The 15,390-nt window shown below is 37.5% G+C and overlaps 3 protein-coding genes and 1 pseudogene across 4 annotated transcripts; 1 reads left to right on the top strand and 3 right to left on the bottom strand.

Moving 5' to 3' along the window:
* The first annotated feature begins 275 nt into the window (after nucleotides 1–275).
* LOC142549727 (pentatricopeptide repeat-containing protein At1g20230-like) lies at nucleotides 276–4,028 on the top strand. Its single transcript, XM_075658825.1, has one exon. It carries the CDS (start codon nucleotides 461–463, stop codon nucleotides 2,510–2,512), a length of 2,052 nt encoding a protein of 683 aa, XP_075514940.1. The 5' UTR covers nucleotides 276–460; the 3' UTR covers nucleotides 2,513–4,028.
* On the bottom strand, nucleotides 2,698–3,955 carry LOC142550298 (oxygen-evolving enhancer protein 1, chloroplastic-like). Its single transcript, XM_075659526.1, has 2 exons — nucleotides 3,730–3,955; nucleotides 2,698–3,137 (listed from the first exon to the last, which is right to left on the bottom strand). Exons 1-2 carry the CDS (start codon nucleotides 3,953–3,955, stop codon nucleotides 2,698–2,700), a joined length of 666 nt encoding a protein of 221 aa, XP_075515641.1.
* Nucleotides 4,029–4,371: 343 nt separating the features above from the next.
* LOC142549726 (BTB/POZ domain-containing protein At5g66560-like) lies at nucleotides 4,372–7,229 on the bottom strand (annotated as a pseudogene).
* A 2,826-nt stretch (nucleotides 7,230–10,055) lies between these two features.
* LOC142549725 (NASP-related protein sim3) lies at nucleotides 10,056–13,441 on the bottom strand. Of its 2 annotated transcripts, none has more exons than XM_075658823.1 (6): nucleotides 13,066–13,441; nucleotides 12,432–12,679; nucleotides 11,313–11,504; nucleotides 11,120–11,210; nucleotides 10,702–10,975; nucleotides 10,056–10,629 (listed from the first exon to the last, which is right to left on the bottom strand). In XM_075658823.1, exons 1-6 carry the CDS (start codon nucleotides 13,350–13,352, stop codon nucleotides 10,297–10,299), a joined length of 1,425 nt encoding a protein of 474 aa, XP_075514938.1. In that variant the 5' UTR covers nucleotides 13,353–13,441; the 3' UTR covers nucleotides 10,056–10,296. The 2 variants fall into 2 exon arrangements, with proteins under 2 accessions (XP_075514938.1, XP_075514937.1); XM_075658822.1 differs by having other exon boundaries at nucleotides 11,313–11,507; nucleotides 13,066–13,439.
* Nucleotides 13,442–15,390: the final 1,949 nt, after the last annotated feature.

The following is a 15,390-nucleotide window of genomic DNA, read 5'->3' as shown; positions in this document are numbered from 1 at the left end:
AATTATTGAGTAAATGTAGGATAATATTGAATAAATAATGATAGTATGTTTGATTCGACTGATTAAATTTAAGATACGATGATAAATTATATTTTTATTAATTTTAACAATTAATACATAAAATAAATAAAGATACCAAGTATAATATTTTACCTTCAATTATTAGATTAATGAAATAAATAATTATTGATTTGTTTGACATAACATAAATAATAGATAAAAATTGAAATCAAAGACATATCGTCAACCAAACATGGCCTTGAACTTTTTTTTTTTTTTTTTTTTTTTTTGAGTTTCGTCCTAAATTCGGGACTGTGCGAGATGCTACAGCCTACCAGCCATGAGTGGACTCTCTTTAATCCTAACCATCAAAGAAACAAGTGCTAATATATGAGTTTCCGGCCATGATTCATTTCAGCGCTCTGTTTGGTTCGTGGCAGTAGTTAACGTGGCCCATAAGATGCTTTCCAAGGTACCCACGAATCTCCCACCTCACATGAATGTGAAATTCATCAAGAAATATTTGAGTTTAGGAGATTTAACACGGGCTCGCCAACTGTTCGACAATTTTGCCGAACCAGATGTATTGTCATGGACTGCATTGATTTCAGCTTATACCAAAATGGGTCGGTGTGAGGAAGCAATAAAGTTGTACACTGAAATAAAAAACAGCAGAAATGTGATTCCGGATAAGTTCGTTATTCTAGCGGCTGCCAAAATCTGTGCGAATTCTGGGGATTTAGTGAAGGCTAAAGAAATTCATGGTGATGCTGTGATGTATGGATATAGTTCGGATTTGCTTCTTGGGAATGCTTTAATTGATATGTACGGGAAATGCAAGTATTTGAGTGGTGCCGAGAGAGTTTTTGGTGAGTTGTGTACGAAAGATATAATTTCTTGGACGTCGTTTTGTTCATGTCATGTTGCTTGTGGTCTTCCAGAGAAAGCTCTCTCGGTATTTCGTGAAATGGGGTTGAGCAAGATTATGCCTAATGCAATGACTTTGTCCACGGTAATTCCTGCTTGCTCGAGTTTGAAGAGTTTGAACTGGGGTAGAGAGATTCACGGTTTTGGTATCAAGAATGGGATGGAAGATAACATATTTGTGAATTGTGCACTTGTTGACATGTATGCTAATTGTGCAAGTATTAAGAATGCCGAATCAGTGTTTCATAACATGCCAAATCTTGATACAGTATCGTGGAATGTGATAATATCAGCATATTTTTCAAATGGGGAATGTTGCAAAGCTCTCAATAAATTTCGTCAAATGAGAAGTGAAGGAGTTGTGTTAAATACTGCTTCCTGGAATACTGTAATTGCTGGATGCATTGATAATGGAAAACCAGAGAAAGCACTAAATTTATTTGGAGAAATGCAGCAACTTGGAATCGCACCAAATCAAATCACTCTGACGAGTGTTCTGACCGCCTGTACTCATTTGAAAAACTTGAGGCAAGGAAAGGAGATTCATTTGTATTTTGTTAGACGATGTATTTCCGAGGACATAGTATCCAGTACCGCTCTGGTGTTAATGTATGCAAAATGTGGTGGCCTGGAAGCATCCAACCAAATTTTCAGTATGATGTCGGAGAAAGATACAGTTGCATGGAACACTATCATTATCGCAAACTCAATGCATGGAAGAGGAGAGGAAGCCTTGTTGCTCTTCCGTAAAATGGTTGACTCAGGGGTGAAACCAAACTCTGTCACCTTTACGGGTGTCCTATCTGGTTGTAGCCATTCACAAATGGTAGATGAGGGGATATCAGTGTTTGATTCAATGAGCAAGAATTATGAAGTTGAACCTGATTCTGAGCACTATTCCTGCGTAGCTGATGTTCTTGGTCGTGCTGGTCGTTTGGAAGAGGCATATAAATTTATAAAAAAAATGCCTGTAGAACCAACTGCTTCTGCTTGGGGAGCCTTGCTTGGAGCATGTCGAATCTATAAGAATATAGATCTAGCCCGAATCGCAGTAAACCATTTGTTCGAGATTGAACCAAACAACCCTGGGAACTATGTTTTATTTTTTAACATCCTTGTTACGGCTAAACTGTGGGGAGAAGCCTCAGAGATTAGAAAATTAATGAGAGACAGAGGAGTTAGAAAAGTTCCTGGTTGCAGTTGGGTTGAAGTTAATAATATAGTGCATACATTTGTTGTTGGTGATGAAGATAATGAAATATATGAATTTTTGGATGAAATCCGCAGGAAGATGAAATTAGCCGGGTACTCCCCAGTTACAGAATTTGTTCTCCAAGATTTGGATGGAGAGGAGAAAGAGGCGAGTTTGTGTAATCACAGCGAGAAGCTGGCAGTTGCTTTTGGAATCCTAAATTTAAAAGGTCAATCATCGATACGGGTTTTTAAGAATTTGAGGATTTGTGGCGACTGTCATAACACCATCAAATTTATTTCAAAAGCTGTGGGAGTTCGAATCATTGTGAGAGATTCTTTGAGGTTTCATCACTTTACAGATGGGTTGTGTTCCTGTAAAGATTTCTGGTGACACAAAGATTCAGTTCATGGTAAAGTTGAGAAGTAATGTTAGGGAAAATATCCTCCTCGTTTGGCGAAAACAGATACCACAATTTGGATGGCTGAATGCTCTCAAACACCCCAATCACCTCACCAGTCTCGGGATTCGATTTGGATACACTTATGTGATCTTTCCAGTTAAAGATGAAACATTCTTTATGTTCTCCTTTTCGAGCTCTTCCTCATCTCCTCTTTCTCCAGCAGGCAACGCCACCGCATTATCATCACCAGTAGATCCACCTTTTCCTTTGGGTTAAGAAAGGATGAACCTTTATATGAGGGCACGAGGAATTCTCCACTGAAACCATCTGGTTTTCCTGATGCGACAAGCTGCTTAATAGTGAAGAGGAATGGTACACGTTCGCCACCAGGAAGCGTTACTGTTGCGGCAGCATAATCGATCCCATCTTTCTCCTCAAACTTTATGCTGCCATCCGAAGATACCTCAAAAGGCCCCTCAATCTCATCGAGGCTGTATGTTAAACGGGTCATGAGCTTAGTCTTTTGGAACTCTAATGATGCATTCTTGTTTACACCCTCTGCCTTTACTGTGAATGATGTTAGCTCCAAGCGGAGTTTCTTAGCTTCGTATTTGCCTGGCGCGAAAGCAAAGCTGTCAGACACCTCCTTCAATGATTGGACATTGATTAGCTGTTCCCGACCCTTTCACTTCCATGTAGGTTTGGCTCTGAACTTGGTCATAGGTAAGCCGTTTTGGAACTCCTTCAGAGCTTTAGCTCACAAAGCTCCCTTTAGTGTGAATCCGAGGGAATTAGTTTTTTTACAAGATATATGGATATCGATACACGTGAATATGAAACCTTGCATGGGTTGTGTTTCTCCAGTAATAAATTTTTGTACTAGCGCATTTCTGATCATTATATTTCAAGAATTCATATCAATCAGAAAATTTACTGTAAATATTCACTTCGTTCAAGATTTTCGAATTGTAACTTCCTTCGCTGCTAAATTTGGATGATATGATACACATGCGACTTATCACCAAGAATTGATTGGCATAAGCCGCGGCCAGCGAACGCCTAGCTGAAGAGATTCTGAAATTTTATTTATGAATTCTTCTTAAAATCTAATGGCACTGCCCTTGGCCTCGTTTTGGCTCCCTCCCCTGATATCTCAGGTCCACCGGTGCTATATCAGGCGTAAAAGTAATTATGCTAGGTGAAATACATGCTGAGACGACAAGGGCTGAAGTTGAAGAGCAAAACCAGCAACTTGGCAGCATCGGTGCATTTATGAGCCATGTCCTTGAGAAATGAGTATGTTCTTGAGCAATGAGAATGCCGAACGTCTTGCCAATGTTTTGAACTGTTTGGAGCTGCAGGCTGGTTCTGGCTGAGGCACCAATCTTAGTTGGCTGCATAAGGGTGGCAGCTGGCTGTAATGAAGCTGCCATTTTCTTGTTTCTTGATTGTTATTTTTTTCCCATTGTGACTGAGATTTTACCACCAGATTAACAAATACGAGTATTGGAACTTATAAAGATTTACTTGAAATTTTTGAAAGGACTTTGTTTGCTAGTTCTTGATCAATCAACAAGAAAAAGTTTGGTCATACAAAACAATATTTTTTTTGTAATTCACTATATATTTTTTTTCAAAATTAGTATTTTTCTGATGCAAGACCTACGTGAATCTTGATCTTTTATTGAATTGTCGATCAATATTGTAATCTTAATAGTTTATATTGAGTGTGTTTGTACATGTGCGGGGGGCCCTCTTTTTATAAGTTACTGAATAGTATTTTTATTTTAAAATTTACAATTACAATTACAGAATAAAAAGCTGCAATCTTTTTTGAAATGTCAATTGTACAAATTGAAATTCATTAAAGCTTCAAATTGGATTGAATTTTTTTTTAAAAAAAAACCATAATATTTCATACAGAATAAGATATCAAGAAATTAATGACAAGTATATACAGACTAAGAAATTAAAATCAATCATTCACGGCGGCGGGGCGGTTGCTGCGGCCCTTCCTTGTCTCGGCCGCCGACCGTTCATGTGAATCGCACACTTGGGTCTTAAATTTGCACCCGAATTTCGACAGCCAACCGAGTCTCTCCACGTGTCCACGTGACCCCACCTTCTCGATCGTCTCCTTCATGGTGCAGTACTCCCGCTCCAGCTCGTGAACCCGAGTCCTCATGCTATCCATGCGCACGCGCAGCACTCGGTTCTCCTTCACCGCCGCTCTCCACGTCTGTCTCTCCTCCGGCGTGATCTTCGATGAGTCGTCCTCCACTACTTCCACTCTTCCTCCGCTCTCGCTGGACGGCCGAGAAACCTCCGCAGAGGTTCCTGCATCGGCGGCGATATAATTTGTCCCTGCGACTGCATGGCGGAGCCGAAGCTGCTCGAAGAACAGCACCTGAACCACCACCCTAAGCGGTAGGCGCTCGTTCTGTGCTGCGTGAGTGCACGCCTCTAGAGTGAGCTTTTGGCAATCCAGCACACCGCAGATCTTCTCTCTCTCTGCTTCTGATAACCATGGATGGGCCTGCATAAATTCGCAAAACATTGAATTGAGTGTTGAATTTATGATACGTGATTTCGGTTATTGATTTGATATTATTGTTTACCTTGAGATAAACATCTACGGCTCTATAAAGTCCGTCTTCGAAGATTCTGGCGTGATCCGGCATCGCAACGGCGAGGTCGTAGAATTTCTCCGGCTTCAAATTAGAGTCGGAAGCAACTTCCGATAGGTAGCCGTCCATCAACTTTCCCACCAGAATCAAGGCCGCCGACCTGAGATTACCACTCTCGTCTTCGCCACATGTTCTATTTACCGAACTCTCTGCAATTCCTTGAAGAAAATATCGCAAAATCTTTTCCACAGAATCGACATCGTACAACGTTTCATTCAAGTACGAGTAGCTCGGAATCAGTAAGTCATCCAAGGTGGCGTGCTTTAATTGTGATCCAATTCTCTTTTCCAGTGTTGATCTACAAATCTCCGAAGCATTCAAAATGTACGCAGTTCGCAGCAATCGGAACAAAAATCTTGTCGTTTTTGACGCTAGATTCGAGAGCAAGATTTTATCTACGGGGAGATGCGAAACCATAGTCTCCAGAAGCTCTCGCTGCTCGTTCTCTGTCGGAACCCTAGAAGAAGACGATGGCTTCCGCGTTGTACGCGAGATTCCGGGAATGTACTTCTTCGCGTAGGAAACCAAACAACTCTCGATAATTTCTGAGCTTAGATTCAAACTTTTCATGGCGAGAATCAACCGCTTGAGAATCGGAAGACTCAAAAGCCATAGCTCATCTAGCCATGAATCCCCACTTGCAGATCCTCCTTTACTAAATTTCTCACTCCCTATGTTGCTTACAGCTTCATCATTCACCGGCCAGCCAAACAGCGAAGGATCTACGGCGGCGGCTTTGGTAGCAATGGCATCAATACATCCCCAAACAATGCCGAGATCTTCCGCCATCGGCAACAACTTCTCGCAAGAGGAGAGCGTTTTGACTGAATGTTTGATATTCTTAAACACGGACTGGGACAGAAAAACTTCAGATCTCGAAATGAGATTGTTTGACGATAACTCCTCAGTCATTTGTAGGTACTCCGCCGCACAGCGGAGAGCTGCGGCATTGGTGGCTGAGAGATATATTTTCACGCCGTAACAGAATTTCGCGGCGCTCTCGAAATTTTCGGAGCCCCCCGGAAAATCTGGGAAGGTGATGTGACACTCCCCGTCCTCTTCAATGTCTTCTTCATGATAGTCGCTGTCAATTTTCTTGTTGGATTCATCTGGGTTTTGGGATTTTGTGATCCTTGATTGGTTTTTTCTCTTCTTCAGTTATCAGTTCGTGAAGCTTTCTACTTTTTGACATCAGAGGGAACTGAAAATTATTTCATCCAGATTTTAGACGCAAGAAAACAAGAATATCAGTGAAAGTGGCAACATATGACACCACTTCGGAGGTATTTGAAGAAAATTGACCTTGTGAAGATGAAAAGTCATGTCAGCAACTTCGATTATGACGTCACTCGGCAACCCTGTTGAGCAAAACCTGCAACCAATGCATAGAAATTCAAGAAGCAAGATTTAGGAAAGCAAAGAAATTAAAGAATCTGATTTCAGAGTGTGCATGTGGGAGTTTAAGCTTACCAAGCCTGCCCTTTGGAAGTGGGTTTTTCTGATGCCGGCTTCAACATATTTCAAGCAAGAATCATGTAGCGTTAAAGGGATTCGATTTGACTACGTGTGTAATGAGCACCAAAAATGAGCTTCACTTTCTGAGTTTCTGGGTCTTGTGGAATGATTATGTTTGTGGAAAACTAAAAGGGGAATTCACTTGTTTATGCTTGAAGGGAGAAATGGAGGAAGGAATTCAAGAAACTTTGAAACAGACAAATGTGGCTCTGAGCAGAAATCGAGAAAGGTGAATTATTAAAGTTCAAAGATAATGGGTTTTCTAATTTGGATTGATTGGTCTTCTTTTTTCTTTTTTGGGGGGCCCTTTTATTTGAATCAAATTAATATACCAGAATCTTCCCTCTTTTCTGCACTTCTATGTCTGCACTGTAGAGTGAATGGGAAGAAGATTGAAAAAAAGCTTGGTTAGTCGTCTTCAAAAAAAAGGTTGGTAGGATTTTGAGATATAAACTATAAAGAGCAGTTTTGAATTATTTCAACTTTATTAAGAAGCATATTTTGGGTTTCAAAATTGAAGAAAGAAACATTTTTTGCTGTAATCATGTGATCATCATGATTTGTTAGGTATCTTTAGTATACTCATGAGTCCATTAAACAGTCCATTTTGCTTATAGTTGGTCATACAATTGAGGTGATGCCTCTTAGAATTTAATGAGGTCTCCTATCACTTTGCCTCTTATTAAACAAGAACACACCCCAACCGGTATCTCCGTTCTTTTGAAATTAGGTTAGTCACATATACCCCACGAACCATATTCAAAATTTTTTCCTTTTAATTTGTTTTTTAAGAAAAAAACCGAAATTCAAAACATTCAACAATTCAATGGAGCGAATTGTTTGATTTTTTCATTTATTTTCTTGATTTGGGAACTGAAGCTCACATGTATTGGCGCGAATGACGCTTGTTGATAATCGATTCTTGGCATTAATTACAGCATATCTGCCCACCGTACACTTCCTTAAATTTGCATTAACTGCGATATTAACTCCTCTGCCAGCCTGTCTCTGATTTAATCATCTCCAACAAGACACTTTCAAAAAATTATTTTTTAGAAAACTACACATGGAATCTCAGTAAATCTTTGCAGATGTTTGCCCCCTCACATGGTCACATTCAGCAGGTCAAGTTTTCATTTGCTTATATATTTCTACTTTTGCCATTTTTTTACATTTTGTGTCCGAAATCCATTGATTTTTTCATCTTATGATTTAATTACATCATATTATAAAATTAACTGCAGTACTAGCAGGAGCATAAATAATCTAATGCTGAGTAAGAGTAATTATTAAGGGGTTTTTTTTAAAAATAATATATTTTTAAAACTTATTTACTAAAATATAACATATTCTAAAACATTATGAAAATATGACAATCCGGAGTTTAAAGTTCCGGATTCACTGTCCCGGAGTCAGAATCCGGGACAAACTGACACGGATTCTAAGAATCCGATTTTAATTTTTTTTTAAAAAAAAAAGGAAATCGACGATGGTTTAACCAAAACCGTCGCAAACTGCGACGGTTTCACCAAAAACCGTCATTAATTCCCAAAATTTAAAAAAAAAATTAAGAAATGTTATTTCTAAACAATAATAAAATAACTTTATTTCCCAATTAATATTTTATACTATTGAATCAAAAAATTTATTATTGTTTGGGAATCTTAATTGTTTTGGGATTTAGAAGTTGCGGTAACTCTTTTTAACTGTTGCTATTTGCGACGGTTTAACCAAAAACCGTCGTTAATTCCCAAAATTTTAAAAAAAAATTAAGAAATGTTATTTCCTAAACAATAATAAAATAACGTTATTTCCCAAACAATATTTCATACTATTGAATCAAAGAATTTATTATTGTTTGGTAATTTTAATTGTTTTGGGATTTAGAAGTTACGGTAATTTTTTTTTACATTGTTGGAATTAAACTGCAAAACCATACCATACCATGATCACCCTTACTAACACCGGCTGTATTAAAGTATTGAAAGTTATTACATATATTTTGGCAATTCTCCCATCTTAAAGTAATTCTTTTTGCCAAATTAGGCTCAATTCTTATAACATTAAGATATGCATCCAAGAGTTAGTGCCTGAGTAGTGTTACAATAACAGTAGAATTTTACATGGTTGAGAACATTTTATGGAACGTGAATCCAAAGAAGATAAAACAAAAGTAGTTATGGTCTAACATGAGAGTTTGCGACTTTTCATCAGAAATTGATTATTGAACAATATACGCAGCCACCAACGAAATCCTAACTGCATCTTCCTTCTTACCTCACTCACATATGTAACATTCCACAAATTCTACAACTATCTTATAATTATTTTTTTGTTATAATAAATGCATTTATTATTCAAAAAAAAAAAAAAAACCCTACATCCAACAATTAATACAGAAAAGGAATGAGCAGGACTAAAATCTAAATCTCTAATTAGCTTAATAACAATAAAAAATCAGTAACTAGTATTCCCAGGCACATTGCACTTGTGTGAGTATTAATTAGTATTTTTGTATATAAATTTTAGTTGGTTTTAGAAATAATTAAATTATACAATACAAAAACTATAGAGATTATATAAAAAATTATAAGCTTTAGAAATGATTTCGTTGGTGACTGCTTATACTTCAAAATTAAGATAACCAAAATAATTTCAAATATTATGTTGTTTTATAATACTTTTCTGATTTAAAATGGATTAGACGTGATATAATACCACATTTTAAGCTCTAAGACCTTTTAATAATAACAATCATAATAAACAGAATAAAATAATTGTAAATAGTAACTACCATATCCTGTATTAAATTTTAAAAAAATATTCTTCAAAATATAATTCAAAATTTTAAATGTTTATGAATAAGAAATGTTGTAAAAAGCATATATTTATTCTAGCACAGATATTAGCATGCGGATACATACAAAATCTGTCAAAAAACATTCCTTCTAAATTTACAACATTTCATGCACATCTATCATAGGACTGGATAACGTGAGTGGAATAAGAGAACAAAAACGTTCAAGTTCAATGACTGGATTCTTTTTATATTGGAAGCAGCTAAAAGATAAACAGGTTAACCATCTTCGAGTTTAGCCGATGTAATAAAACTGAAACGGGACAATTGCAACAATTTATAATAGCCACCTGAAAAAAAGGAAGCCCAGGAAGAACCAGAACCGAAAAGAAAGTGTTGGTACATTTAGTTTGAAAAAAAATTCAAAAACGAATGCAGATATGATATGTCCCGGTGGCGGGTTTTTATCTTATCTGGACCTTCCGGATTGTGTGAACTACAGTTATACAAAAACTTGTACAAAGTACACCAAAATAAGCAGAAGGTACAAACATAGGTCGCTCTTCTTCGACGAGTCAGTAAAAATAGTAGAACACAAACTACGGTTATACAAGAGAAATCGAGGTTATATCAGCCTTAATGTTGATAGATAAAGAAAACAACAATGAACATTTACGACACATTCAGATTCACGTGTATTTCATGATCCAATTTTTGTAAATAACAAAGCATTACCGGTAGCCATTAGATGAGCTCCATGGTCAGCACTCAAAGGTCAAGAGGCACTGCCATCACTATTATTTGATGATGGATCAATCGAAGGCTTCTTAGTTGGTCCAGACTCTGTGGTCGAGCTCATGACCACTCGCTTGACTCCTCTTCCAACGACACCCAGATGAGTAACGCGGGAAGTGTTATTTGAATGAGCAGTGGAAACAGTCGGAGACTCGGTAATTCCACCAGTGTTAATGGCTATACCCATCTGAGAAGAGTTCATTGCTACTGAAACTGCACTTTTCTCACCAGCATTTGCTTTTGCAGACATCATCTCTAGGATGTCTGAGAGGATAGATTTTGGGTTTGAGGCGAGCTGCTGAAGATCTTCTAGCTGCAATAAGAAAACAAGTTAATACAATAGCAAAGCTGCTCCAACAATTGTCGATATCTAATTAATGCTTACCTTCTTTTCTAATTCATCACACAGATCATTCAGCGTGTCAATCTCAGATTCTTTGTCAGCAATGGGATCACATGAATGGGATGTATCAGAAGATGCTGGAACAAGTTCTCTTGATTCAGAGGAAGCCGATGTCTTTGCAGCTCCTTGACAGAGCTTTACTTCATTTGTAAGTCGCTGCAGTCTAGACTTGCAAACTGAAATAGCCTTCTGGCAATATGGAACAGCTTCTACAGGTTTAGAACCAATTTCCAAACACAGGCATACCCTAAAATTTCTTGGTTCTCATGTTAAGAAATCTTCTGGAACTAATTATGACATAGGTTTAGAAAATTATTTTAAAACCCCGATGACTATAAGTCCTCTACCTCGCAAAATGTACTTTCAAACTAACTATGATGTGCAAATTTGTAAAGGATACAACTCAGCTATAAGCCGACTGTCAGGTTGAACCAGGCGCTCCAAAATGGACAGGGATTTCAAGTAGTCACTAAGTGAAGTTTCAACATCCTCTGGACAAAGCAGAAAGTTTTAATAATGAGTAAAAAATTACCACATAACGAAGCTATCTAGATATATAGTCATGATAGCAATCACTGAAACAAATTGCAAACCTCTTTCCAAAGCTACTTCTGCTAAGGCAGACAAGATATCCACCTTTTCCAGAGTATCCCCGCAGTTCTTCTCAACAATTGCCCGAGAAACATCGAGCATCTTCCATGCCAAATCCAGGTCAGATTCATCCTCATCACCATCAGCTAGGTCTTCAGTATCACTTTCGTCTTCTCCTTCTTCATTTTTCACTTCTACTGTTATTTACAAAAAGAAGAAAACTATAAGCAAAAATTCATGTCATGCTTCAAACAAACGTCACGGAAGAAAACTAGGTACACCACAACTACATAATTCCTCAAAATCCTATATAAATGCATCTTTAACAGATTATACACACCCACCATCACCACACCTAAATAATTCCTCAAAATCATATATAACTGCATCTTTAACAGATTATACAATTCCACCCTCCCCGATAAGTTAAACCAAAACATCTCAAAAGATGGATCACTCGATTGGTATAACTGGTATTTGAGCAATTGATAACACCCATTAACCTTTCTGAAAATTGCAGTTCCTACTATCCACCTATCAGTTGGAATGGCAGCAGACTCCCCCATAAATGGAGAGTTCACGGTTTCTCGCCAACGCAACCCCCATCCCACACATAATTTTAAAACATATGTATATACATATTGCAGTTTTTTTCATAAAAGGACAGTTAGAAATTTTTTCATGTGTAAAATTATTTAAACATTGAAGTATACACATCATTTAAAAAAATATAAGTATATACCTATTGCAGTTCTTTCATAATAGGATGATTAGGAATTTTTTCATGTGTAAAATTATTTAAACATTGAAGTATACATATAATCAGGTGAATTGTAATGATAAAAAAAGTACGCCCCTTCCCATATTCAATATCGCACACATGCTAACACGAACTTTTAAGTTCATCAACCCATGATCAACAAAATCACCAGTTAAATCATAGCTGCACTAAGAGGAAGAAAAGACTGTCGAGAAAATTTAATGATCGAGAAGCATGCATTTTCCATCTTCGATAACGCACACATGCTAGCATAGAATTTTTTAAGTTTACCCACTCATTATCTATTAAACGACCATTTCAATCCTTGGTGAATATCGATGAACTAATCACTAAATTCTACCTGTAACTTCATCCAGACAATTGGTGCTTCCTTCTTGTTCAATAGTAGAAACTGAAGTAGCAGAAGATCCACCATTAACAGAACTTTTCACAGAACCATCTTTATCACAATCTTCCTGACATACCCCCTCTTTTTTCGGCATAGAAGCCAATGGATCAGCCTCTTCTTGAGCTTTACGTAAGAGTGCGCATCCGTACTTATAGTAAGCATTGACACATTCAGGAGCAAGTTCACCAAAATGTGCAACCCTGAATGCATTTTCATCATCACAAATAATTTTCAGCGCGTTAAAAAATTTATGGCATAAGAATTACCAAAAGAATGTGAAATGGCTCAATTAAGTCTTGGAGCTGCTAAGCATGTGATGCAAGAACAGTGGTTGGGGGGGGGGGGGGGGGGGGGGGGGTGGGAGACCACGAAAATGTCCTGCAACTTTACTTTCAACTTAGAATCAGCTGAAATAGGAACAATAAATGGGAAAAAAAATTACGAGCATTGATTCAAAATATCCTTTAGTAACTTTATTCATAACGTATCACATTAGAGGGACAGCAAATAGCTTAAGATGAAGGTAGCGAAAACTAAAATGAGGCACAGGGGAATAATCCATCTAACGAACATCGTAATACCTCACCTGATTTCTAGGGCACGACTGTAGCAATCAGTAGCTTCAGCGTAATCACGTTCCTTAATGGCATTAAAGCCACGCGCCATCAACTCCTCGGCATATTCCAGCGACTTCTCGCGCTCAACACCAGACACAGCAAAAGAGCTCTCTCCATTGCTCAAAATGTTGCTGTTATTGCAAGTGGATTCGGCGCCACCGAAATCAACTCCCGACTCGATGGTAGCTTCCACAGAATTGAGGTTTTCGTCAGTTGCAGGACCCTGCGCCGAAGAATTTGCAGCTTCTCCCGCCATACTCGGAAAACCCTTTCGCTCCTGTGTGTTTCAAATGGAAGAAACGAGAAACCCTCACCGCGCAAAATTGAATCCGGAAAGCAAACTCGGAGAATTAATTCAAGCTCTCTATATTTTGGGCTAAATTGTGGATAGCGGGCCCAACCCATAATTTTACTGATTGATTGATATAAGATTATTGACAAAAATTATGGACCAGACCAATATTATATTCTATAGGGCTTTTGTCCACCATTGTCGGGCTTACATGATACGTCAAGTTTCTTCCACTTTCCACTGTTGTTTCATTCATAGATCTACTCGATTTCTGCAAGTATCAGAGTTACAAGTTCTTATATTATTCATACTAGTTACTCTGCACATGCGATGCGTGTGTACAATTTTTTTTATCATTATCGATGGACTAAAGTATAATTTGAAAATTTATGGAGTGACTAAATTGATATTTGAATTTGTGAAAAATAAAAGTGTGTGTTGAAATTAAAAAAAAAACAAAATAACAAAAAACAAAAGTGCATTATTAGTATCATATAAGATAAAATTGGAAGAAAAAGTTGATGTCCTACTAGGTAGTTACTATCATGTGCTCAAACTTAATAAAATAGAATAGAAGAATAGATTAGTATTTTTTTATATCACAAGTATTATATTGTTCCAAATTACAAAGATATAATATAAAACTGTTTGCATTATGTAAGGACCGTGTATCGTATTATCGTAAATCTTATATGATTATCGATAATTCATGAATTTGATATGTGATTATGTATTTAATGTATATCATGACAATGAAATTGAGAAAATGAATATTGGACATGAATTGACGTTGTAAGAGCTCGAATGGAGAAGTCGGACGCCAATATAGTACAAAAATAAATATTTGTACAGAACGTGTGGCGCCCGGACGGTAGAAAATGATCGCCCGAGCGCCAGGATATATGAAAGGTATGTTCGGCAGAACATGCCGCGCCCGAGCGGTAATTTGTGACCGCCCGAGCGCGGTGCATTTGAAAGCCGGGGGTCTACCGCCCGAGCGCGTAAGCGGTGAGGATAAAGATTAGATTTTTGTTCTTTCTTCCTTCATTTCACCTACCGAGAGTTCGAGAGAATACGAGGGAATTTAAATTTCTTTCATCCGAATCGACTTCGAAACGCTGTCTAAACGCGAAACAAATTATATATTTGTGATCGTCGCGTTGAGGGCTTCTGACCGAGGTAATTTTCTTCTAGTTCCAGCAGCTCTAAATATCAAAGTGATGGAATAGCATGTATTTGAAGTTGAATTTATGATACGTGATAGAATAACCGACAAGAAACTTATATTCGAAGTCGGGATTGAATTATGATATGATTATGATTTGATATGAATTTTTGAAGTTTCAAATGATATTTGAAACTCATATTAATGATTTTGGAGTATGTTATTGATTGGAATGAATATGTTATTGATGTAGATAAAGTGTAATATCAATATCTTCAGGCTACATCAACTGGAAACGAAGAATTGAGGTATGTTGCGACCGAGTAACATACGACAGGTATCTGTATTATATGATATATGTCGGATTGATTTGATTGATTGGAATGAGATTATGTGTCTATATGCCTTATTTGTTGATTGATGTGGCATACATGAGATTGAGATATCGATGTATAAAATAAATATTTTGTTAACACACATCATTTTATGCATACATTGATACATGACATGCACGTTGAGCTATGATCCTTGGATACCCTGATATGATTTGATTGGATTCCGGGGTTTGTGAACACAATCGTTATGCCGGTATTATATGACCCGTAAAGCATAGACAATTGTGGCCCCATATGATTGGATATGAGATTTGGGATTTGATGGCGCTTTGCCGACGCTATCATACGAGTATCTCATATTGGCCGGTGTGCCAGCTCGAGCATTGATTTGATAGCGATTCGATTGATTCTGACATGTGCTCAGTGGATGGGCATTTGACCTGATACCTCCACGACATACATGCATTGCATACCATATATCATTGTTTAGATACTTGTGGTA

The sequence above is a fragment of the Primulina tabacum genome, chromosome 6 (assembly GCF_025594145.1).
Source record: "Primulina tabacum isolate GXHZ01 chromosome 6, ASM2559414v2, whole genome shotgun sequence".
NCBI classification, from domain to species: Eukaryota; Viridiplantae; Streptophyta; class Magnoliopsida; order Lamiales; family Gesneriaceae; genus Primulina; species Primulina tabacum.
The sequence above is the reverse complement of the archived record's forward strand: the minus strand, read 5'-3'. Positions and strand labels throughout refer to the sequence as shown.